General features: G+C 43.0%; 1 protein-coding gene and 2 long non-coding RNA genes across 6 annotated transcripts in view; 1 reads left to right on the plus strand and 2 right to left on the minus strand.

The window, feature by feature from the left end:
* Positions 1–7,983: 7,983 nt before the first annotated feature.
* LOC116225068 lies at positions 7,984–11,475 on the minus strand. The gene is made up of 2 exons (XR_004165903.2): positions 10,835–11,475; positions 7,984–9,006 (listed from the first exon to the last, which is right to left on the minus strand). It is a non-coding gene; the product is annotated as an uncharacterized LOC116225068 (long non-coding RNA).
* A 3,033-nt stretch (positions 11,476–14,508) lies between these two features.
* On the minus strand, positions 14,509–19,618 carry LOC116225067. The gene is made up of 3 exons (XR_004165900.1): positions 19,372–19,618; positions 15,346–15,482; positions 14,509–14,593 (listed from the first exon to the last, which is right to left on the minus strand). It is a non-coding gene; the product is annotated as an uncharacterized LOC116225067 (long non-coding RNA).
* A 27-nt stretch (positions 19,619–19,645) lies between these two features.
* dachd (dachshund d) overlaps positions 19,646–25,616 on the plus strand; it is a 114,790-nt gene continuing 108,819 nt past the window's right edge. For 3 of the 4 annotated variants that reach the window (XM_031586599.2, XM_031586606.2, XM_031586611.2), the window contains exon 1: positions 19,647–20,452. In XM_031586599.2, coding sequence (XP_031442459.1) covers positions 19,908–20,452 — 545 coding nt within the window. In that variant the 5' untranslated portion in view covers positions 19,647–19,907. Of the gene's footprint in view, positions 20,453–25,616 lie in introns of all 4 variants that reach the window. The other variant, XM_031586592.2, reaches the window with a different exon arrangement.

Genomic DNA, 25,616 nt, shown 5'->3' on the forward strand with positions numbered 1-25,616 from the left:
CCAAAAAACTGTTCTAATAAAGACAATTAAGATAAAAAATAAAGATAATTGCTTATGCAATAAGTGTGATTGAGCAATCACAGTAATAACACATGTTTCATCTACTGAATCAGCCTTTGTCCGTACGTGTTTGTTGGTATAAGAGTGACTGGATGTCAGTCCTGTTTAATATATGATATTTTAATTCAGCAATAAGCTGCAAAGACCTCTCCTCTCAAGTCTTCCTGTGCTCAAAGTCAGTAGAGTAGCAAACCGTTATGAATTGGATCCTTTCCAGGCTGTTTGGCTCGAGCACTCAAAGACCGCCTGGAAACAAAGGTAAAATCTTTCCAACTGAGAGAAAAGGAAAAACACGTCCCAAATATCCTGCTCTGCGTTTCTGTGGAAAGCAAATAATGAAGACTGTTTCTGTGTAAGCACAACATAATGCCCCATTAGGTGTGCTAATAGAACAAAGAGCCCAGATTAGGCACAAAGAAAGATATTTTGCTCTTTCTTAGTTTATTATGAAACAATCTCCATTTACACCTGGGAATTTGAGCAATTTTAGAGGGGAAGAAGCTGAAAAAATAACCATTTTACAGTAGAGAAACTGGAGACATTGAGATTGTTTCAAACAACATGATCATTTGGCAAAGAAAACACTGCTCAGTGTATTGCGTGCATTGGGTGCTGTGCTGGGCAGGTTTACCTTTGAAAGAATCTCACCATTGCTGCATTGTTGGGACGTGTAGTACTGAGTGTAGTTATGAGCACAATGCACCTATTACATTTCTACATATTATTACAAGATTTCAGTTAGCTACTGAGTTAGGTTAGCAATGTGTAATAACATTACTAATAACACATAAGAACATAATACCTACGTGAGCAGTAGACCTACATAGTATTTGTAAGCGATTAAAGTACAGTGTAATGAAGGCACTTTAGATAAAGTGGGATTGCCAAGACTAATAGAAGCAGGGCGAGAATGTTTTCCACTTTTTTCTTTTCCAACCTTTTAAACAGGTTACATGTTAGAATTAATTAATAGTTTTTTTGTGGGTGCATATCAGTTGAATTGTGTGCCTGGTGTCTGGTGAGTGTGTGTCCTGTGAGTGTTTTACATGCCATTTAGGCCACAACAAATCTGAGTGCCAGGCGTTCAAGTGGAAAGCGGGACTTTTTAAAGAGAGGGGTAAAAGCGCTGACATTGACACAACATGATGGGTCTCTGTCGAGGGATTGGCGAAACACTTTTGGCACGGTGACATCAATTTTCAAGATGATTTAACTCTCAGCTCCTCTGGTGAGAAAGGAGAAATATCAAAATCCTGATTTACCTCCTCTGACAGACACGCAGCGGCCACAACAATGTTTCCAAGGCTACTAGCAAATGACGAGTGGTCACGTCTATGGAACCGTCCCCATTGGTTTGATTTATGGGTCCGTGAGCCAATAAAAATGGCAATCAAATCAACCCAGCCACTTTACAGGTAGAGGCCTGTCTGATTGAGTTGTCGAAGGCATGGCTAGGGTTCAGAGTGATTATTCTGCGAAACCGAGAAAAGGGGTTCATTCTCTTTACCCAACAAGGACACCATACATCTCACGTCGTTTCCTCATGCTCCACCGTGGAACGCACCCAAAACATCGACACACACCTCCGGCTCGTCAGCCACCCCCCACCACACACACACACACACACACACACACACACACACACACACACACACACACACACACACACACACACACACACACACACACACACACCTCCCCTCCCCTTTTAGCTGAAGGTTATTTGTCGTATGAAGGACTCCTCTTGTCAAGATATGATGAATACCATGTACACAGACAGAGGGGCATCAAAATCTGGATTACCCGGAAAACTCACTGATCTGTGAATAACCCTAAAAAAAAGAGGGGGGTGCGGAAGATTAGCAGTGGCGCTTTTATGAATGATCCATCAAATTCAGCCGGCGGAGTCCCACAAATGAATCATCCCGCACTTGATTTTTAACCCCCTCCCCGCCAGCACCCCAAAAAACACTGCCGAGAGGTCACAGGACTCACTCAGCGAATGTTATTAAATCAGTGCTATTAATTTCCACACTGATAATTTTTATCTGGCCTTAATCTGAATGAATTATTCAGAGTGCGATGTGCGGGATTGCTGAATTAATCTCAAGGTTTCTTATGGGATGGTATGCTGGTGAACACAGAAAACCCTGAGCTGTGTTGATGCACCTTTTATGGAAAACAAAGTCAATCGAGGGGGGAAATGTTCTCCTTGGAGGTTAAGGAGCATTTATAGGGAGAAAAAAAGTCAGAGGCATTCATGGGCCATAAGACTGAAACAATGGAAGTGTTGGCCATGCAATGACCTTTAGGGGATGATGGACAATCTTGGGAATTAGAAAAAAAAGGTATTCCCCCCTTCGCCCCGAAGAACGTGATGTATTTTAATCTGCTACCAGTGGTAAGCACAGTAACGGGCGTTTTTCCAGTTTCCTACTGACATGTTCGGCGCTGGACTTAATTACTGTTCTGCAGCTCTCGTGCTTGTCCTGCTTTTGTTTCAGAGCCTCTGCGCACTTGCCGGACCATGTGGCGTGTGTGTGTGTGTGTATGTGTGTGTGTGTGTGTGTGTGTGTGTGTGTGTGTGTGTGTGTGTGTGTGTGTGTGTGTGTGCGTGGGCTCCTCGGGCCCTATCCCGGCCCGTGGGGACAGAGACTGCGAGGCACAACAATCACTCTTTTCGAAAATAATTTTGGGAATCCGAACGGATGGACGGACGGACGGCTGAGTGTTGCCGAGCTGCACACTCTCCAGCCTTGCCCCTGTTTACGCCGTGTGGTTGGGAAGTGGCGCTCAGGAAGCAGATTGGATCAAAGTCCGAGCAGCTGGTTTAGCACTTAGCGGCCGCGTGATAAAGTAAAATGAAATCACCCTCATTGTTGCGCTGGAGTGACTTGTCTCAATGTCTGACAGGAAAAAAAGGCAGGAAGAGGAGAGCCGCACTGATAGTACGGGCCGCAAGAAGCAATAAAAGCCTTGCGGGCTCAGGTCCAACCGCTGGAGCCAAACAATCGAATGGGGAGACGCTTTTGTGATGGCAACACAATCACAGCCGAGAAATTATAGTCTTGCATGTACAACAGGTACAGACAAGTCTGTCTGAATGTAAATGAACAGCGGGTGAAAACTTAAGCCCCCTGTGATTACAGCCCAGCAGGGGACCCACTACTTCAGCCCACAGCACGGATGTTTTGCAGATAATTGCAATTGTCAGTGGAGTCGTACATTTTTCAGTTTGCTCAAAAGCTGTCTTTCTGTCGATCTATGTTCTCTATCTAAGTATCTACCTGCCCATATAAATGTCTATGTATGCATGTACAGAATGTCTGTCTGTCTGTCTGTCTGTCTGTCTGTCTGTCTGTCTGTCTGTCTGTCTGTCTGTCTGTCTGTCTGTATGCATGTATGCATGTATGTATGTATGTACAGTATGTATGTATATCTCTTTTCATGTGTGTATGTATGTACAGTATCTAGTTATTTATGTTTATATGTATGTATGTATCTGTATGTACAGTTTGTGTGTGTATCTAGTTGTTAGTGTGCAATTGTCAGTCCATCCATCCATCTGTAGGTCTGTTTTTCTGTCTATCTTCTTGTGATTAAACAGTGTTGCTTAGTGGGAAATGGAAATGTCTGCAACACTTCAAAGTTTGTGCTGAGCTCCAAAGGCCTCTTAGTCCCTGCCGTGAACAGAGACAGGGGAAGTTCAAGGATTGAGCTAGTCAGTCGGACTAACATGCATGAAACAGGAAATAACCATTCATTGATTTTTGTTTTCCAGAAAGATCAATTTATTCTTCCTTTGTTTTCTAACTACAATGCTCCAAAGCCCTTTTGCCGCTGGATGTATCCTGTACACCAAAGTAGAGAAGAAGCTATTAATCAAGTTGTGTTGGTGCAAGCACATTGTGTTGTCCATGAACACAATAGAGACAACTTAAATCATTTGCTGGTTAGGCAGCAAAACCCCGCACATTTTATGAGAGGGGAAACAAAAGTAATATGATTGCGCCTGCTGTTTACATATAACAAAATAAAATACGACACAGCCTTCCGCATTTTAAAGGATTAAAAAAAAAAAACAATGAAGTAAGAGAGAAAGAGAAAGTTAGACAAATGGACCTGCCACAGTGGATGGTTAGGCCAAATTAAAGAAAACGTGAGTGACATTCATTGGCTAACAATGGCAAGCGAATGCATCACTGCATGTCTGTTTTTATAAAACCACAGCTGTTCTTGTTCCTTTTGGGCCCGTTTCCCACACTGCAAGAGCTCAGAAATATAAATAAATATAGTTTTCCAACAGACTCTCACATTTTTATCTGCGGTGAAGCAATCCTATCCAGCTTCTGTCAGTTTCTGCACAGCTTGAGTGCAATGATGCAACAGTCTATCAGAATGGTGGCGAGTGCAGTGTAACATGGTGATGATTATATCTTATGAGTCCTTTTTTTCATTTTCTGACTGCTGATACATCTTGACTTTGGTGGAGCTTGCGCTGCCTTTTTTCTTCCCCAAGCTTAACATTAGCAAGTAAAAGTGATGTCTTAAGCTCTATCTCTGAATCAGCCTATTTAACATTCATAGGGAAAAAAGCGTATCAGTCCCAATCAATATCTTCTTGAAATTTAAGTTGCATTATGCGTCCCCCTCACTGGCTCGATTTAAAACATCAGCACAAAGTATTCTTAATTTTATTGCATGCTGTAAATTTAAATTAATTATGCTGACATCCACAATTAACAATGAAAAATGCAGATTCCTGTAATTGCTTTAGATGTAAACGTTGTTTTCAACAAAGGCTCAAGGTGCTCTCGCTGTACTCTTCAGCATTCAGTAGAACACAAAAAGACAGCTTTATTACATTTTATTTGCTAAAGGAACTGAAAAAAAATGAGAGGGTAAAAAAAAAAGCTAACAAAAATTCTCAGCTCATTTGGGAATCTCTCGCCATGCATAATTAAGCAAATTTGATTGGAATTGAAAAGCATGACTTCTTTGGTTGAGTTTTAATGAATGCAAATCAGGCATCTACATCCCTAAGATTAATTTCAGCCAATTAAAAAACAAAGCTTATTGGAAAGTGTAAAAGTGTTCAAAGCACAGTTGCAAAGCATTTTTTCTCTCCCTCTCTCTCTCTCTTTCTTTCTCTCTCTCTCTCTCTCTCTCTCTCCTCATCTCATCTTCATAACTTGCACTCTGGAGATTTCCCCCCCCCTCAACTTTGATCATTAGCGTGAAGTTACAAGCAAGCCCTATGAATTCAAATGCAGTGGAAAAGCACTGTACTCCACTAGAATCGCAAAGTTACTCCTGCACAACTTAATACAGACATACACTCAAGGATACAGTGTGACTGACTGGGGTGATAGGCCGTTCACACTGGACCGTGTTTGCTGCTATCATAGCAAGACAATAGGGCATTGTGGAGAGGCAGCAGGTGAAGGGGGAATAGATATTAAATCTTTTAAAACAAACTCTTTTCTGTTTGTCCTTAAATTTAAAGTTTGGCATCGTGGAAGAACATTAACTAAAAGTTGCCACCGTGGCAGTGCGTGGCTTTCACTTTAAATCTCTGGGCCTGGAATGCTACTGTAACTGTAAGTAGCTCCTTGTCCATATATCTTCCCTCGGGTGACTTTTTTGAAGCACTTAATCTTTGAAATGCTCGCACGGCAGCTAATGTTTTAATGTTTCTCGTGCAGTGGGTTTGTAATTAAGACAGTGAAGAGGGTCTCTCTCAGTCCTACATGGGGGGAAAAAGAAAAAAAAAGAGAAGAAAAAAATCCTTCTGGGCTCTCAGTGAACCTGAAGCGGTAAATCCCGATTATTTTGAAACGCAGACATAAACACTAATGATTTAGAGCGAGCAAGCAAGCAACCACCTTCAGCCCTCGAGGAGTTCCTGATTTCTAATCCTCCCTCCTCCCTCTGTTCTACCCCCCCCCCCTCCACACACACACACACAAACCACCCCCCACCCTGTGCACATTGTTCTGTGAGAGCATGTACATCGATTTGATCTCCCACATCAAAAGACAAACAGTGGTCCGAGTCAGCAGTTCCTCTGTCAATGTCATTCCTTGATGCGATTCTTCACACGTGCATCTTTATGGCGTTAGGGGAATCGGGCATTAGGCAATCAAATCTATCGGCAGTTCTTTAAAGAAGATTCATGGCATGGGTGAGGCTGGAGAGGAGGGGCTGGGGGCTGGGGGGTGAGCAGTGGACAGAAATGTCTGCCTGCACCTGCCAGACCAGATGGAGATCCAGGGCCCTGTTTAGACAGCACTAATCCCGATGTCTTTACCTGTTATGCTGTTTCATTAATGTTGTCTTTTAGGATCAGCTTCCAACAGTGCAAGGGAATAAAGTTGAATATGCTCAGGCAAAAAAAAAAAGAAAGAAAGGAAGTAAAAAACAGAAAAAGAAAAGAGAAAAACCTCCAGCCAGAGTTCAAAGAGCTATGTGGAAGCCTTTATGTGTGCCTTAATCATTGAAGAACACATCGCGGTATGCTTCATGCATAGTCCCCCCCCCACCCCCACCCCAACACCTCCCTCTCCACCACCACCACCACTCCCTCCAGCTTTGCTGTGTGACAGGGAGAATTAATATTTGCCCTCTGATGCATTCTCCCTCTCTCGCTTTTTTGAAAGAAGAAAGAAAGTAAAGAGGAGCATTATCTATTCTGGAGAGCGCGGGGGAATTCTGCATGCTCGCCGCTCTTCTGCAGCCGGAGCTGCTGCGCCTCATTCCGGAGCGGAGGAGATCAGAGTGCAGTTAAGTTAGCACTGCTGAGAGGAGGCTGGGATTCTACACCCTTCTTCCTCTAAGTCCCTGCCACTCCTGGGGGAGAGTTTTGTAAAGGGTAAAGCCACACCGCAGAGCCCTATTTGCGTGTTGGGTAAATAAGACTTCAGCGTATGATGTATACATTATGACGAAGAAGTGATTGTACTGGAAAGTGCTTAAGCTGTCTCCCAAAGTGAATTCACAGAATTGTCCTGTGCAAGTATGAGCGACAGCGGGGGGGGGGGAGTTTGTCATTATCGGGGAAGGGGATTAATTTTGATCTGACGAAGTGCTGTAGTGTGTCCTCATTTTTCACACTTGAAATGAAGGGGACACTCAGGGGCTGTGTTTCTTAGGATGAGGTGGAGGTCGGGCAACCCTTTCCGGAAGGTCGAGCCATTTGTGGAAACAGATGACAAGATAATATTTGACACATAAAACACGTGAAAAGTACTGCTGGAAAAAGATATATGTTGGGATTTCTCATCTCATATAGTTATCAGACGTACGCCATATTTTTTAACCTCCCATTGCGTGTTCATTTATTTATTTATTTATTTCGAGTGACAAAGGCGGTAAGCCTGACAGGCACCCCTAAAACGGGGTTAATTCAGTGGTCACTTACTCTGGGCCACTGTGTTTTTGCCACATTTGTTCTTGTCAGCCTTGCTTGCCCCGTGAGCGTGTATAATAGAGGTGGTGGTGGTGGGGTGGGGGGTAGGGGGGGAGCCCCTGCAGGCTTTTTGCATTCTATCAGAAGGGCCTTCACCGCTAGACAGTTGACCTTACGCTCGCTTTCTGCATCAGAGATCGCACATTCAAGTTCACCGGAGCAGACCTTGCATCTTTTGAAGCGTTTGGGATCGGGAGTCATTATGAAAGGCAGGCCGCTGCTCACACACTTGTTACACTGCAATTGTAAATCATCCATTGGTGCAAAATGCGCCGTCCCCTCGTTCAGGCTAAATTCAATAAAACAAAGCAAGCGAAAGCATGTGTCTTTTCATCCCGTACATAATAATCTAACAGATGTTTATTATTCCAAGGGTAAAATCAGTGAAAGGCTATTTAGGCTATTTGTTTCGGGCCCACAGTTAGTTCGTGTTTTTTTTTTCTTCTTTTCTTTCCTTTTTCTTTTTTTTGAAGAAAAGTGGAATAATTTACAACGTCTTTGAGAGAGAATCTCACACAATCAGCAATGGCTTTAAAGGCATTTTAATTAATCTTCAAATTGCATGTGGCCATTTAAAAAGGGGTAGTGTAGGGGAGGGGGGGCCTGTTCCTGGCTTCATCTTCTGGGTGTTACATTGTGTAGATGAGGAGATTGAGCGCTGTGATGGGGAGCCCAGGGGACAAGCAGGAGCACAATGATGACCCTTGGGAGGATTTTATGCTGCTGAACTGAATTTGAATACATAAAGGAGAACTAGGCAAAAGAGTGAGAAAAAAAGCAGGAGGCACAACATAGTCTGTGTCTGCTTCTCTATAAAGAAAAAAAGAGGAAAGCAGAGGGGGGAGAAAATGAGAGAGAGAAAGAAGAAAGAAAGACAGAAAGAAAGAAATGAAAACAAGTCCTGAATAGGTATTTGATTTTAAATGGTCCAGAAGATGTGTTTTGTAGGCCTGCATTGTATCCTGGCTTGGGCCTTTCTACGCTACATTTACATTGGGCTGCTCCGGAATACAAACTTCTAAAAGCAGGAATATCCCGTGGCATCCATGGCATCCTGGTCCCCTCACTGCTGTTTGTTGAGGCTCAGCGGCCACGGTTTGAATTTGAAAACCCATTGTGTCTCAATGGCGTATCTGTGTTTGTGCGCGACTGTGCTGTTTGTTCCTCCTCCTCCTCCTCCTCCTCCTCGTCTTCGGCTGCGAAGGCAGACGTGTGTGTCCACCACACACTCCCAGCGCTCCGCCCGGGGACACCCCCCGTGTTTGCCCCCTTTCCCAGCACTTCCTGTTTGGTCTGTTCCCTTGTGGTTTTGTGCCCTTATCTTTCTATCACTCATTCCTTCTCCTCCGTTCCATTCTGTGTTTCGGCCCCTTGGCTTTTCCCTGCGTGGCTTGGCACGTTCCCCATTTTGTCTCATTCTTCTTCTTCTTCTTTTTCTTCTTCTGTGCCACACCAAAGACAGGATTCTTTGTCTGCTCCTTGTTGGTTAGGAAGATGAAAAAGAAAGAGAGAGAGAGAGAGAGAGAGAGAGAGAGAGAGAGAGAGAAAGAAAAACAGATAGAGAGAGAGAGATGAGATGAGATGAGAGGAGAAGGGGTCAGATATCTTGGCATGGGCCTTTGGATATCCTGCCACATCACCTGGACCCCCCCAACCCCCACCCACTCCCTAGGGACCATTTCTGGCCCATAATCATACAATGATGCCCGCCCTATCTGAATTACTTTTGAATTTAAGTGGGTAGAAGTGAGCATCTAAGAGAGAATGTGATTACTCCTATCTGCAATGGACCCTTAAAGGACACAAGGAGCAAACTTAATATCAAATATAGGCAATACGCAATTTGTCATTTTATGTGCAAACTGTCTCAAGTTGATATAGAGCCCCTTCAGTTTTTCTCCTATACAGTTTTAGTATATGGAGCCCTATTCTTAGCCAAGCAGCACACTGCGTGTCATAGATTGATGTAATCACAAATCCCTGTAGAGGTCACTGTTGCTTGGTACAGTTGAAAGTCAGCAGTGGGGCCCTCAACAAACACCAACAAACCAGACTCACTGTGGACACTGAAAGTGTTTCGGCGGTGCTTCTAATAACTAAATCCCTTCATCGTGCTAATTCCACTGTCGGTTCGCAGCAGTCTGTCATTGACTTTTCCGATAGTCCGCTTGTTCTGATACCACCAATTAAATCTCGAGTAAATACTGATTCTCATTAACATGTGTCCAGAGACGTCTTCCATGTGTAGGATCAGTTTATCTGCGGAGGAGCTGCATCTTGTTAATCGCTAAATCCTCACATTTGCGGGTTCTGGAAAAATAATTACGTTTAAGCAATTAGAAGTGGGCTTTATTATCGAGTACACAAATTAGATTGCTTAATTTGCCTCACACTCAACATTTGTTTGTGCCATTTAACTCTCAAATCCTGCCACTAAATTCACAAGAACATATAGGAGTCGGGCCTACACCATGTTTATCGCGAGGGACAAACGCTGCAGATGGCTCAGTCATAACTGAGCTGGAATTAGTGTGGGGAGGGAAGAGCGAGCCGCTGCATCAAGCTCCTCCTAAGGACCTTTGAAGAACGACACGTCTAATCACTCATAAATATGCTGCTGAGCATGTTTGTGTGGTTAAGACACCCAAGTGATGGTGCTGCGGGTGTATGCGTGTCTGTGTCTGTGTCTGTATATGTGTGTGTGTGTGTTTGTGTGTGTGTCTGTGTGTGTGTGTGTGTGTGTGTTTGTGTGTGTTTGTGTGTGTATGCTTTTTTTTTTAAGGAGGCAAGGGCTGGGGCTCACTGGCTTGTCTTTGGAGTGCACTGAGTATCGCTGATGGATTCTCGGAAGACTCATATGCATGTGTTCTCGGCCCTGCCTCGCGTAAGCCCTCATTTTGGATTCTGGTAAAGTGTTCAAATCTATTCCGAGTAAATAAGACTGAAAGAAGCGTGTAAGCACTTCTGTAGTGTTAATTCAGCCGGGGGTAAATTAGCTCCGGCGCACACTAAAACCAGGGACACACAGCAGAGTAGGGTGGAGTGTTGAAGATAGCAACATTAAATATGAGATTCATGCGCTGACACTTTCATAGTACAACCAGTCACAGTTCCATAGCCCTTGTTCCATTGTAATTACACTTCTGAGTACATAGTGACACACTAATCATCAGTGTGTAATGACACTTTGATACTCTATATCTTAACCCTCACCCTTAATGGTAATTGGTGAGTGTGTCTAATATATTTTAACATCTCAACCAAAGACAAATGTGGGAAAATTGTATATAATCAAGGGGAAAGTACCTGATTAAAAAGGCCTTGGTAAATACAGTATGGAGCGATTGCTGTGTTCCCAACCCCTAAGCAGGAGAGAAGACGTTGGAGACAGTGGGATGAGTGCTGAATATTCCTCACACAGTGAGACACGTGGGCCTGTGTGTTTGCCTTCCTCACGCTGAGGGGTCTGTGCGTGCTACCCTCACTGCCGCCCCTCAGCCGAAGAAGGACAGAGCATTACATTTCTTGTCACTGTCTCCTAAATTCCTAAAGGTACAATTAGCATTTTGCTTGACGAAATGTTGAAAGGTTCATGGATTGATATTTGCAAAAACGCGGCAAGATGTTTTTTTCGAATGCAAATGCTGACATTTATTAACTTTTATTTGAGATCTGTTTATGGATTGTAAAAAAAAGAAGTCATGCATGCATTTAATGAGAGTAATGTAAAATCACAACATTTTAACACAATCAATGCGCCGAGCATCCCTGAGCATAATTTACTGATGTAGCAATGAAGATTTTTACTGTCCTTGATTTATGTCATCTGTGTAGCATTCGTAATGAGTGGGAACCAAGACTTCATGGCTGCATGTAACAGGAAACCACATTAATTGCAGCTCTTTTTTTTCACCCTTCTCCTCTAGAGTCTCCCCCCCGCCCCATGTGAAATAATGTCAGCAGTTTCCCACCTTCAAAGTCCTTTTGTTTCTAAATCTATTAACAATTCTAATTGTACAGGAACACTTCTTAAGTACGCGCGGTAAATAAGACAGGAAGAGCTTCATTTCCTTTTTGCCACAGATTAAACGCTGCCCTTGTTTTTTTATGTGTTGAAATGCATTAACAAGGTTTCGAGCATACATGCTGGCAGGAAATTTATTCTCCGGGCTGAAGAAACAAGAGTGAGCAGCAGTGCTTCCTGATGTTCAAGAAGTGCAATTTCATCAGGAGAGAGAGAGAGAGAGAGAGAGAGTTTAAAAAAAGAAAAAGATCTTTATTTTTCCGAGTCTCATAGCTGCTAATTAACATATCCGCGATGAAGTACCTTCAAAAGGATACAATCGTTTTAAATTTGATTAAAGCGATACATATTAGGAGGACTCTTTTCCTTGGGCCTTTCAGCTAATTAAACAGCTTTGTGCGGCATTGACCAATCTTCGTAGACACAACACCGCCATACCAACTTGCCCATATCTTAATTGTGGATCATTTGGCAAATGTGGTTCAATTTCCTTTATAAGACAGTTACTGTTGACTGCTATTCTTAAAGCCAGTAACAACGTCAAAAGCTCGGGATGATTAAAGCAATTAACACTTCCCTTTGTTTTTCTGAATGCGGCTGAGATGGCTTTTTGTGTTTGTCCAACACTTCTTAAACATTTACTAAATGGAATTGAATCTGTCATCGACCGAGTTCTCATAGGCGATTACCTTTTAGCACTGCAAACATGGCCTCATTCCCACGTATCTCTGCTGGTGGAGCTGATCAGCCTTTAGATTCCCACCAGACCCTAAACCCTTGTCCACATAAGGGGAGAGGACAGTGGCAGAAGCGACATTTAACCACCCAGACTTCCTCAATTAACATTCTGCATCTTCTTCACGAGATAAACTGCCACTACCACTAGCCCTAACTACTTTAATCTATTTAATGGCCATGTAAAATACAATCTTGATTCCCAAATCCTTTAAAGACATCACTCAGAATTTTGTAAGTTCCTGTACTTGTTTTAGAGGACAAGGTCATCACATGCAGTGAGCTTTTTTTCCCCCTGCTTGCTAGGTAACATAAATAAGGCAGAACATCACAGTTGTTGTTGCTCCATTGCTGCCTTATTGCCACATGTCTCAGCAGTATCCAGATAGAAACAATTGCATGCTGGATGTATCCAGGAAATGAGAAGCTCCGAAAATAACCCGGAGAGTAAAAATGACCACACACACACATTTAGCAATCTCTCTCCCCCCCCCCCCCTACCTAGCCATTTGGTGGCAAACCCTCGAGGTAACTATTGCTATGCTGTGGGAGCTCCTCTCCAGTGGACCCCCAGAAAGAAAGAAACTAGGATGAAAGCAGCCCCCCCTGTATTGAGCTACAGAGAAGAAATCAGAATGTTTAAGTACACATTATTGGATTCGATATACATTGTAAACTCAATGAATTAGGCAGGCCGGGCTCTTTGTGCTCTTTCCATTTGAAGTCACCCCATTGATTACCCTTTTGCGCTGAGGAAATGCCTCGTGCATCTCATGTACATTATAACAAATGTTCTCTTTGCATTACAATTGAATTGTGATTGTTATGTTCGATCAATGGGAAAGGTCAAAAGATCGCCTGTGCCAGCAATTTAATGGAGAAGTCGATTGGGATTCATTTTAATCACTGCGGCTGTTGCCGAACGAGTGAAACAGAGACTGTCGATGCCATGGTAATTACAGCTGTTGATGTAGCTTTACCTCGCAATCTGTGTAACTACAAATCTCTCACTGATTTTAAAAGCTGTGAAAATATTACAAGCAAAGCGGCGAGGACCGCCTCACTGTAATTGTAGGCCTATCAGGCTTGGCTCTCTGGGAAGGAAAATTAGCTCTCTGTTTAAGACTTACTGTATATTACCAGAGGGACTGTATTTTACATACGGACCAGACGTTTTGCCAGCTCAGCTTGAGCGGACTCTCTTGGTTCTCTCCGCTTTGGAGAATGAGAGAGAGATTTGTAGGTGTGTTTAAGGGTGAGCACACATTTACATGAATCTCTGCCGTCCTGTGCTTCCACCCCTGCAAAGGTAATGCATAAACCACATCCATGTCTCAGTCAGGAAGAGAGAGAGGCCAATGTGTTTGTTTGATTTAACAGTAAAGGAGTCGGATGAGGGTGGGTGGGGGTTGGGGTTGTTGGGTGTGGGCTGTGGTTGGTCTAATGTTACGTCTCCGCATCTTGGGTATTAGTAGTGTCAGTAGTGAGGGTTACTCCTTAAGTCAAACGTGGGTCAAGTCCCTCAAAGAGAAAAGCACCTCAAAATAAATGGAATCACTGCAAGATGAATACCTTTGAAGTTAAATATTTGCACACTGCCTGAACCCTCTTTGGCAAATTCCCTCAGCATGCAACCATGCAACGTGTTAATATGGCTCTGTAAACCCGAAAAATTGAGACATTTTTCACAGAAATGCAAAATAGCCATGGAAAGAAAATGTAATTAGTATTCACTGTTTGCTTAATGACACTCACAAAAGTACACTCGTAAAAAAATACACACGCTGTTGTGTGAAGCTGAGAGGTAGTGAATTTAGAGGCCCTGGGAGGAAAACAACCACACACACACACACACACACACACACACACACACACACACACACACACACACACACACACACACACACACAAACACACACACACACACACACACTGGAGCCGAATGAGGCATGCATTTATTTTACAGCATGATATGTGCTGCTCCCGGCATGGTGGGGCGACTTGGGAGGTGAGGTTGGGGGTGGGGTTGGGATGGGGTGTGGTGTGGTGGGGGGGCATACAGGCCTGGGCAGACCATGTCACAGTCCCCCCCGCCTCTCTGGCCTCAACAAAACGTCTGTCTGGTAGGTGAAATGTGTGTGTTTGTATGAGTGTGTGTGTGTGTGTGTGTGTGTGTGTGTGTGGGGGGGGGGGGGGTGGAGGTGTTGTTGGTCTGACATCTGCCCTTCACTAGCGCCTGGTGTGTTTGCAAAGAGGAGTGGGGGGTGGGAGCATCTCCGGAAGGGACGGGGTCAATGCCATGCAACCTTGAGGAGACAAATATTCAAGATCAATAAGTGTTTTATTTTAAGATTCTCTACCCGTGTGTGTGTGTGTGTGTGTGTGTGTCTGTATTGTTTTAAAGCAATAGCTTCTTCTTGTTTTTGTCCCCCACTAGATAAAAGTTCTCGCATGATTAATGAAAGCATTTCAGAGCGTGCTTTAAACACACACATACACACACACCAGCACTGCCACGCATTCGAGTGACACATAATCATGAAAATGGCACAGACTGGGCTCACAGCGTTCCAATCATGATGAATCACACCTCAAATGTAATGCAAAGTTGGTAACATTTTTTATTCAAAACCAAGCACACACCAACTCCATACAATTAAAGTTATTTATCTCCTCCTTTTTTCCAAAGTGCATCAATTATATTGAGATACACTTAATGTCTATAAGGGGATGATGTATGATTGCTCTAATTATTTCTTATTCACTGTGCCTTCTAAAGCATATCAATTTTGTTAATACCATGTAATTAAAATATGTCAGTGCACTACAAGTTGCAAGCTGTATTAATGACTATGAAAATTATTTTAATTAAATAGCCAATTATAGAAACGTCCTAACCATGAGAATTGACATTTAAATGAATTTCATTTAAATTGCTTTTCAACATTGTTTTATCAGAGCCGTATAGGGTGAATAAATTATTACGTCAAAAAACACACAGTGTCATTGATCAAACAGTAATTCTCCCACTTCAAAGTTCTACTGCTGAACACTGTACCTTGGCACTACTGTACGTTGAAAGTTAGTTATGTCCTGTTTGAAGTTGCTGTCTTTAAAAAGACATACGACTACGCCAGGTGCCCTCCACTTCCCATAGATCACATTTATTTGCTTTTGGCAAAAAGGAGCACTGCTCTGTGGAAACAAAAAAGAAAACGAAGACAGCTAAATGTTTTGAGGAGACTGCATTTACCATTTGCCATCTGCTATTTGACTATTCCTCTGTACAAAGCCATGACTATCTCAACCACATACTTCCCCATGGCGGTTCTACACAGCATTACACACATGCCAGGTCACACTGGCCACAGTGACACATTAGATTAACGTTTTTCTTACTAATGTGAGCAGAAGTTCTTTTTCCCACCACATTCTGTTTCAAAGAGTTTATTACTTTCCGTTTATACACCTATGTTGATCTGTACCTGTGCTCAGTGTCAGTGCGTGTGTGTGTGTGTGTGTGTCTGTGTGTGTGTGTGTGTGTGTGTGTGTGTGTGTGTGTGTGTCTGTCTGTCTGTCAACCAAAGTCTGGTTAAGTGGCAGAATCAGAACAACAAAAGTATTAGTCCCTCATCTGCACTTCCCTGTAAGTGTCCTTAAGTTAAATCATAGGCAATTGCCTTGTCCATGAAGATGAGTTAATACAAGAAGTCTTATCATGTATTTGCAATAACTGTTTCTGTCTTATGCCATTAAATACATTTCCCTTCTCTACCATTTGCATTACATGTCCAACTTTTCCAGACCTTGATAATAGTGCAATTACTTGATAACAGCATCATTATAATTACAGTAATTAGTCATTTTTATAATTTTTTTCCTTTTTACTAGCACCTTCTTCTGTGTGTGTGTGTGTGTTAGTGTGTACTTGTGAGTCTCTGTATGTATGTGTGTGTGTGTGTATATGTGTGTTTGTGTGAGTAAATGTGCGCATGCGTGTGTGTGTGTGTGTGTGTGTGCCCTGCAGAACTTGTGTGGCTGGGACAGGCAGCTCTGCAATGCCAGGCATCTGTCTCTTGTAAGTGCGGGTTGACGATGTGACGGGAAGGCTGGCTTGTGGTGAGCCGCAGTGTGTTAGCCCAGTCATGTCACACTCGCACAATAAGTCCAGTCACGCCTATTATCACTCAGAGAGACGCCTAGAGAACAAACACACAGCAACACACACTTGTCCTTCTCATGCCTACTGCACAGCAGGTACCGTCAAAATACCATATAACCATATCTGGTATTAGGTATAAACTCATTTTTACTGTAAAGTTAAAAAATAAAGTTTTTCTATTCTGTCTGTACGTCATTGTTACGAGAATGACATATGAATGGGCCTCAGATTCTTCTGGATGCCTTGGGTTGAGAAAAGAACTCACGTGTCTCGGACTTGCACGTAGTTGAACTATGCAACAGTGAAACTGTTTCTCTTGTGCTTAGAGCAGCCAGTCTGAGTGTTATCTTGTTTTTAAATGGTTCCCCCACCACCACCACCCAACTATAAATCCTAAAGATCACTGGAACACAATGATCCAGTGAGCTAGTGCATGGAGGGCAGACCTCAAAGGCGCAAGTCATTGTTGGTTTGCTCCAAAACAAGGAAGAGGAACATTTCTCATGATTTCCTGTGACCTTCCACACATTACAATCCCTGGCCCAGTCCTTATACAAAACTCCCCGAAACAGCCGTGCAGCATGTTGCCACCACATGAAAAAAAAAAGAAACTTTCACCAAACACACAAAGTCTCAAATCACACAAAACAATCATAACAATGCTCTGCATGCCCTGCTTATGGTTTAGACAAGCCCACACCGCCACACCGTGCAGTCACGAGCGCCGTCGCTTTTGGTGTCTTCACAGGTGCCAGCAGTCAATGCGACAGATGTGTCATAAATCAATGGAAAGTCGGCGGTTAGTGCGCCACTGACAATAAGTACTGATGAAACCAAGTCTGATTACGGCTGGCCAGAACCAGTGTGCCATTCACACACAGATGTGGTCCAGATTGTGGAGGACACGGCTGGGGCGGACCTGATCCAGCCTGCTGATCCGTTCCCACTGCTAGCTGCTATGCAGAGGGACATAAAGGTTGTCAGACGGCAGCACTGCACCCACATACCCCTACCCCCCCGCCTCCTCCTTATGATCTCCATATCTGTGTACAGCGAGCCTATCTGCGCTTTCACCATTTATTCAGCTTACAGCGGCCTCTGTTTGCATTCATTACTGGCTCGGCAGATTACGACTCGGTGTGGTCTGTCATTCTTGCCTCTTCAAACCAAATATGCCATAACTAAACCATATGCCCCGCTGGCCCAATCCTATCAATGTAATCCCAGCTAATACTGATTTGCAACAGACAGAGAAACAACACTGAAGAATCCGCTCCATGCATGCTAACCTCTTTACCTGTGACAGACAAGTACTGTGTTGTTGAAACCGCCATGTGGCTCCTCAAGGTCACTCTATGTTATTACTTTTCCTGTTCCTCTCTCTATTCTAATCCGATTGCATATTGTTGACATGTCCGTCAGCTAGTGGAGAGATACCTTTTCCCGACACTGCGGGCCGACTCTTTCAGAAAGCAGGCCCCATGCGGTAGGATGAACGTAAAGGAGGGATATAATTAGCGCGACTGTAATGTTTAAACATCCTGCCATGTTTTGTGGTCTCCGGATGAAGATGTGTTTTTTTTTTCCTGTGCATTTTTAAGGTTGTAACACATCAGTGCAATTGAAGAGGGTATTATGGCACTACAAGCCACTTCCTGCTGGGTTTCTATGGCAGAGCTGCAGCTATAATGGATGGCTGATTCATCAAGCCCACCCTGCTTGTTAGTAGCTGTTGGGTCTGAAACATCATAGATGTCCCACAGTGTTTGTAGATGCTTTGTGTTTAATCATCAACGCTCTTTATGTGTGTGTTGTGTGTGTGTGTGCGTTTGGGTATGTGTGTGCGTGTGAGCATATCTTTATAACTACGCTTTTGTATCTTTATTTACTTATTGTATTTATGTTTTGTGAGGGGAGGGAGGGAGATATAACTATCATACGTAGTTAACCCTGTTCTTACATGGGAAATAGTCTCCAAACTATTGTGGCATTCATTGTATATAATGAAATCTTAATATGCTGCATATTTAAGCAAAGGTTAGCAACATAAAGGGCGAATGGATTGTCTGGCTATGAATTTTAAGTAGCTATTGATTTTCACACTACAAGCTACCTCTTTGCCTGGATGATAATTCTGAAATGGCATTCTGCTTATCTTAAAGCAGATCTGACAGTAACTTGGATTTATAAAGGCTTGTGCCATCTCATCAGCTTTTACTGTCAATATAAAACAACTGTCCACCCAAAGAGTAAATTATTGCTTACTTGCGCAAAGTTACAATTGCATACTAATAATGAAGGTAAACACACACATAATCATTTTATCACTGTGAAACAAGCAATGATAGGCTATTTGGGCCCCAGTCCCAGCAAAGACACACACATACACACACACTCAAACAAACAATAAAACCTGTACTGTTTGTGTATGTATGCAAGTAAACTACAATGTAATGATTCATATTAAAACTTAAACTGCTTGAAAGCTAAGGACAATCCATGTTAAGAAGGACAATAACACAAGAAGCACGTTTACAATGTCCAGAACCACTTCGGCTTGACCTAAGTCGCGTCTCCTTCCCTATGACAAAACATTATTTGAACGTGTGAGGTAATGCGAGAGGATGGTGAAACATTTCTATGGTGTATAAACACATTGTAAACACACAGTGACCCAATAAGTATTTTCTCTCATCATGACTCAGTCTTGTAACTGTGTTGCTCATCTGTGGATCATATTGCATTAAATAAGATCAGAGACTAAATCGGGTTAATCATTACCTCGCCAGTGGAAACCTGTCATGATTATTTGTAGCCTATCTAAGTTATTACGTGGATAATAATCATCCTAATTTCTAAAAGGAGTTTCAAAATACTGACATTTGAAATGTGTTTGAAAATGATAAAATGAGGCTACATTACCTGGATGTTTATTTTAAAAGGGTTGTCATGGATAATATGGATATTGAACTTTAGCGAAGATAACGCATTATCTGTTAAGACGTTAAGTTGGGCTTACATATTGTAGCCTATTTTCCGTTTTAAAAAGTCTCAATTCTAAGAGATGTCGATTAGTTATTAGACAGTGACAGCGAAGCGAAACGCAATTTTGCTGCGCACAGTACCAATGAATGTAACACGGTATTATTGTGCGCTGTCTATGCTTCAAAGGCTGACAGTGTCCTTTGGCTCCTCCCTCTTTGTACCTTGTGACAACAACAACTCATCCACAGACCGAGCTGCACTTTTCAGCTCATTTTCTTCCTGTCATTCTCTCTCAATCTTTGATGATTGTCCCACCGCGCAGAGCCGAAGTCTCATCCACCACGGCCTTTTCTGTTCCTTTTCATCTGTAAACTTACCGGCGGAACACGCTTCCTTTTGGATTTTTCATTGAGATATAACGGCCACCTCACTTTTTTGCACACTGGGTTTTTATACTTTGAACTTACTCTCATATGTTGACCATGGCCGTACCGGCTGCTTTGATCCCACCGAACCCGCTGGTTCAGCCGTCTCCGATCGTAACTTCAGCTCCAACCTCTTCGCCCTCGGCAACTTCTTCACCGTCTCCATCCATGGCCCCAACTGCACAGAGCCTGTTCCGATCGGAGCTGATAACCACCGGCAGTCCCGGCATCCCGACCGCCACGCTGCCCAGTAAACCCGTGTACTCGACCCCGTCGCCTGTTGAAAACACTCCACAGAATAATGAGTGCAAAATGGTTGAACTCAGAGGCGCTAAGGTAGCTTCGTTCACTGTGGACGGCAGCGAGCTCATCTGCCTTCCCCAGGCGTTCGACCTGTTCCTGAAGCACCTGGTAGGAGGACTGCACACGGTCTACACCAAGCTGAAGAGACTGGAGATCACGCCGGTAGTGTGCAATGTTGAGCAGGTCCGCATTTTGAGGGGACTCGGGGCCATCCAGCCCGGCGTGAACCGGTGCAAACTCATCTCCAGAAAGGACTTCGAGACTCTTTACAATGACTGCACAAATGCGAGGTGAGTGACGGATAACTACAGTTAGTTATTCCGTTGTGTGTGCGTGCGTTTTTTTAGATCCATAACCGAGTCAAGGCTAGCCGGTTGAGAAAAGACAGTCCTTTAATTTTTAGCTATTTAATTCTTAAGTAGACATTATTTGATGTTGGGTATGATAACCTGCTGCGCACAGGGAAATTACGCTATTATAATAGTAGGTGACATTCTATGATATTTAGGCCAATTTATGATAAATGCAAAGTTGGCATCGCCGTGTGTGTGTGATAGGCTGGTGCGGACTGTACAAAAGTTGGTTAGAGTCGTTTGGAGTCATTTCAGGAGTTTCGGAGGCTGAGACGCCACACGTTTGACTTATAAAATCTATTTGGATTCAATTTCAAGCATCGGGATTAAAGACTCTTATTGCATTTCTACATAATCTCTTTGGCAAATTTATACCAAGATATAAAAGAGAAAGTACGATTGGTTATGTTGAGCTATAAAATGTGTCAAATTGGGTATTGAAACTTAACTAAACTAAATAACTTTTATCTTGATTACGAGGTCAGGCTGCCGTTTTATTTCTATTACATACATCGGAATTGAAGGGCTGTCATCATTGGCCTGTTACGTGCATTAGACATCAGGCCTACTAGCAACAGCAGCGTTTATGGAAATGCTTACTCTGCAGTCATTTGTTCTCCCCACCTTATGTTGTAGTTTACCACTACTCTGACAGAAGACGAGATATTTCACAAACTCATTAGTTGCATCATATTTCGCCTTGCTTTTAAAATTAGCAGTGGAACATAATTAGTCTAATGTACTAAGACCTTAATTTTCAAAAGAAAACCGTTGGCCTGTCTAAACGCATGCCACAAGCAAGACAACCTTCAAGCTTTTGTGGATTAATAAGGGGCACTTGTTGTGGTGAAGCAACACATGTCGACGGAAATGTATAATTACTGTTTGTGTACAATGAGTTGTACAATACTTTATTTCTTACTAGAATGACAGTACACAGTAGTCTAAGATACTACTATTTTTTATTTGCCAATATATTAATTGACTTTCACAATTTTATGAAGAGTAGGTTGCATAACAGTGTGATGGAAGACACTGAAAATGACCCATGTCTTACCTCATTAAAGAATTTGAGTAGAAGTATCATTGATAATAAATACATTTATTCATAAAATGCTCTTGAAGAGATTCACAATATCGTATCCTTAATTAAAGAGACAAAAAAGTTATTCATGTAAAGGGTTATGCAATGAATAGAATATTTCAAGGGGCTATTTATTTATTCCTTTGATTAAAATTGAATATGCTAAATTTGGTCAAGTGTGCTTTTAATACAGTGATTCATATAATGATTCAGGTGAAGGCTATATTTTGATTTTTCAAAGACATGGGGATGCATACGATTGAAAGATGCAAAGCGAAGTAGGCCATGTGTTTGAAAGTGTAGGGAGAATGTGGGTTCAGAATCATCCATATCTGAATTGAGTTGGATTCTCTCAGGTCTTCTTGCATTAGAAATACTGTTTTAAAAGTTTGCATTTTTGATTGCCCAATTGATTACAGTATGCACACACACATACAGCCTGGCATCCATGCACACATTTCGCGAATGGAGTTGCATCCACCACACACACACACATACAGTGCAGTACATGGACATACTCTCAGACATACATACACACACACACGCACTCTCTTCCCTCACTATGCATACACACACCCCTCTCTCTCTCTCTCTCTCTCTCTCTCTCTCTCTCTCTCTCTCTCACACACACACACACACACACACACACACATGCACACACAGTGGTGTACTTGATAACTTTGGGCATGGGTTGTGTATTTTTTGTGTAGTTCAATGAGTTCATGGTTTGCCTTTTAAAACAATTATTCTTCAGTTTATGATTTAATGACTTTTACAACTGTGTTTCTGTTTAGTTTTTATATATAGTTTTAAGCATTCTGTGAGCAATTATTTTTGTAATTCTTGACGTAATATAGCAATATTTCGAAGACAAACGAAATATTACTCATGACTTTATGGAAAGATAAAATTTCACATGCTTAGACTTTTAGATATTTAGATAATTCAGAATTTTGATATGCTTTGTTAAAAATGATTAAAACAGCAGTAACGTTATTCCATGCGACCATTCCATTTTCTTCAGTGGTGTTAGGAGTGTTTGGCTCTCTCTGGCCGCTCTGTGCTTCTGTTGTCGTACACCTGCACCCCAGTGCTTGTGGACCGCACGCTTAGCTGACTAAATTGATGGTGGCGGTACGTTGAAACTTCAGAGCACTCACCGTGGAGCACATCAGAGACAGGGGTTAAGGAGGCGTTGGACCCGAGCGCCACAGTTTTTTGCTTGTTTGTTCGAACGGTGGCCAGGGAAGGAGGAGGAGGTGGTGTGTGTGTGTGTGTGTGTGTGTATGTGTGTGTGCATGGGGGGGGGGGGGGGCAAGATGGGGAGACCCCCTCAGGTGATGGAGTGTGTGGGTTGAACCCTCGGGCTGCTGAACGCTAGTGGTCAGCGATGGGGTTAAGGGATAATGCAGTGCCACACATTTCCTTAATGACGCTAAAGTGCTGGGCTATTACTGCCCGCGTGGAGAGGCCTGTAATTGGCCCTGAAAGCACCTGGTAGTGCCGTCGTTGGGGTGGGGGCTCGAGATCAATCACCTCCGCCATGTCTGACACCCATTTGGAGGATTACATCATTTGGACGGACAAAAGGTAGCCACGAGATATTACTCCATCACGCAAGGCAACGTGTTTTTTTTTTACTACCCGCTGGATCTAACATGTCTATTTCTGTTTTCATGTAGTGAGAGGGAAGGTCAGCGGGGCTGAGTCATAATTCTTTCATTGCCAAGGTGGATATATATCTCTCTATATATATATATTATGACCATCTAGGTGGAAGCGGAACAGGGGAGACAGGTACATACGTGTCAGGTCCGTGACTGCTTCGCTTTCTTTATCTCCTGTATTTACGTTGACGCACTGGCACTTCTTTGAAAGGAGAAGTCTATTTTCAGTCCATGTTTTATACCATGCCTCACTGATCGTTGTTTATCTGAATATAAAAGTACCCTGCTCGTATATCACCTCTGCTTTTTTCTGTGAGTTGCCTTATGCTTTGTCCGTTGCTTGTTATACAGAGAGTGAAGGTGTGAAAATATACATATTATAAATAGATATATTTTTTGAATGACAGTAGGTCACGGCCATATCCACTGCCCCCCTCCTTCCCTCCCAGCAAGATAATCTGCATACACATACTTCAGATAGCAGTCTGTCTCTCTCTCTCTATCTCTTTTTTCTGTCTCTCTCTCCCTCTCCCCTCTCTTCTCTCTCTTTCTCTCCCTCTCCCTCTCTCTGCAGAGGAGCATGATTCTCCTTGGCTTTCACAGAGGGACTCTCAGTTCAGATTAATGTGCACCTTCTGCTCCCCAACAGATACTGAGGCAGTAATCTCTTTTGCTTTCATAGGAGTTATGACACTGGCCCAGGAGAAGCAATGCTTCAGCCACTTGTTTTCCTTTTCATTTTCTCCATATGGGACAGAGAAGACAGAGGCGGAGGAGGAGGAGGAGGGGAGGTGTGTGTGTGTGTGTGTTGAGGTGGAGAGAGAGATGGGGTGGTGTTCACTGTCTGGTGACACTTGAACTCTGTGGAGAGGTTATTAAAACACCAGGGCGGTGCAGTGATGGTGCAGCCGCCTCTCTGTAGAGGCTTGCTCAGGCACTCTGTAGCTTCCGGGCTAGTAGCAGGGAGCTCTGTCAGAAACGCACTAGCTAATTGACAATCATTGTGGCCCTCTGAAGGTTAGCTGTGTATCCAACAGACTACATATTGATAAAGGTGGGAACTGGGGAAGGTTGTGGCAACATACAATTTGAAATAAGGAATGAGGTTTGATTGTTGTTGTTTTTAACTTTACCCCAATATATGATGCATGTCATTCCTACAGAGGTTTCTTTTTATTCAATTTATACATATTTGTAACCACATAGGGAGTGCACTGTCACACCAGAGCACAGCCAGTGCCTTATTTGTTTGTGGTGTTGGTGTAAAAATTGCATTTATTTGCAAACTATGGTAATTATTTTGTTTAGCACTCAGTAGGGGTCTGTTAAGTGAGCCAGATTTTATCGCCTTTGTTCCCCCTCCTCCTCCTCCTCCTCCTCCTCCTCCTCCTCCTTCTTCTTTGCGGTGCTCTGGTGATATATTTGTTTTCTACAAGGCATGGATGTGTTTACAGGTGCTCCGGGGAAATCTCTGGATCGCATTCAAATCATTCCCAGCCAGAGTGGGTGCTAAGATACCCGTCACCCGGCAACCACATCCAAGAGGGAGCCAGGGTGATAATAACTTCAAAAAGCAGAGTGACAGATGCCTGATTAGGATAAAAGGACACAGGGTGGGGTGTCTGCGTCTGTGTGTTGATTGAGAGGGTGAGGGGGGGGGGGGGGGGGGGGGGCATTGTAAAGGCCTCGTTAAAATCATAGATCTACACTTTCTAAAAAAATTTAACTGTTAAACATTCAGGCAAACTGAAGTTATTCTGGATTTCATGCATTTCATACTTTTTTTTGTTTTATAGCCAGGCAAAGACAGCCTTTCTTCCTGAAAACAAACACTTTAAATATGTTTTTTTTCCCTGCAGTTTGTCATTAGATGTCCAGGGGGTACTTTGAGATTGGATTAACCACCTGTGCCCAAATTAGCTGTGCTTTGAGCATATGTCAGCAGACCAAATGTGTGAACACAGAGGATCAGTGCGATACAGGCAGCATGGCTTCCGAGCTCTAGATTACTAGATGGTCCACTTCAAGCAACGCTTGACGCTCGTGCTGTCACACCTTAACATAGGTTTGGAATCTGTAGTGATGCTGCACGCTGATAAGAGAACAACTGTGGGAGTACACTTGGAAAAAAAAAAAACTCGTTGATTTTCTCCATTCGTGTCTGGGGCCAGCAGTGTTTGATGGTTGGTTAATGTCTTTGCTGGATTTTACGGCTATTTGTGTGGAACAGTGGTTTGCATTCTTAATTTGCATGTTGTGGAAAAGAAGCTGTTAAAGCGTTTGTCTCATTTGCATACACTTGGAGAATGCTGGAAGCCTAGGAACTACATCTGATAGAGTGTCTGTATGT

The sequence above is a fragment of the Clupea harengus genome, chromosome 2 (genome assembly GCF_900700415.2).
Source record: "Clupea harengus chromosome 2, Ch_v2.0.2, whole genome shotgun sequence".
NCBI lineage: Eukaryota > Metazoa > Chordata > Actinopteri > Clupeiformes > Clupeidae > Clupea > Clupea harengus.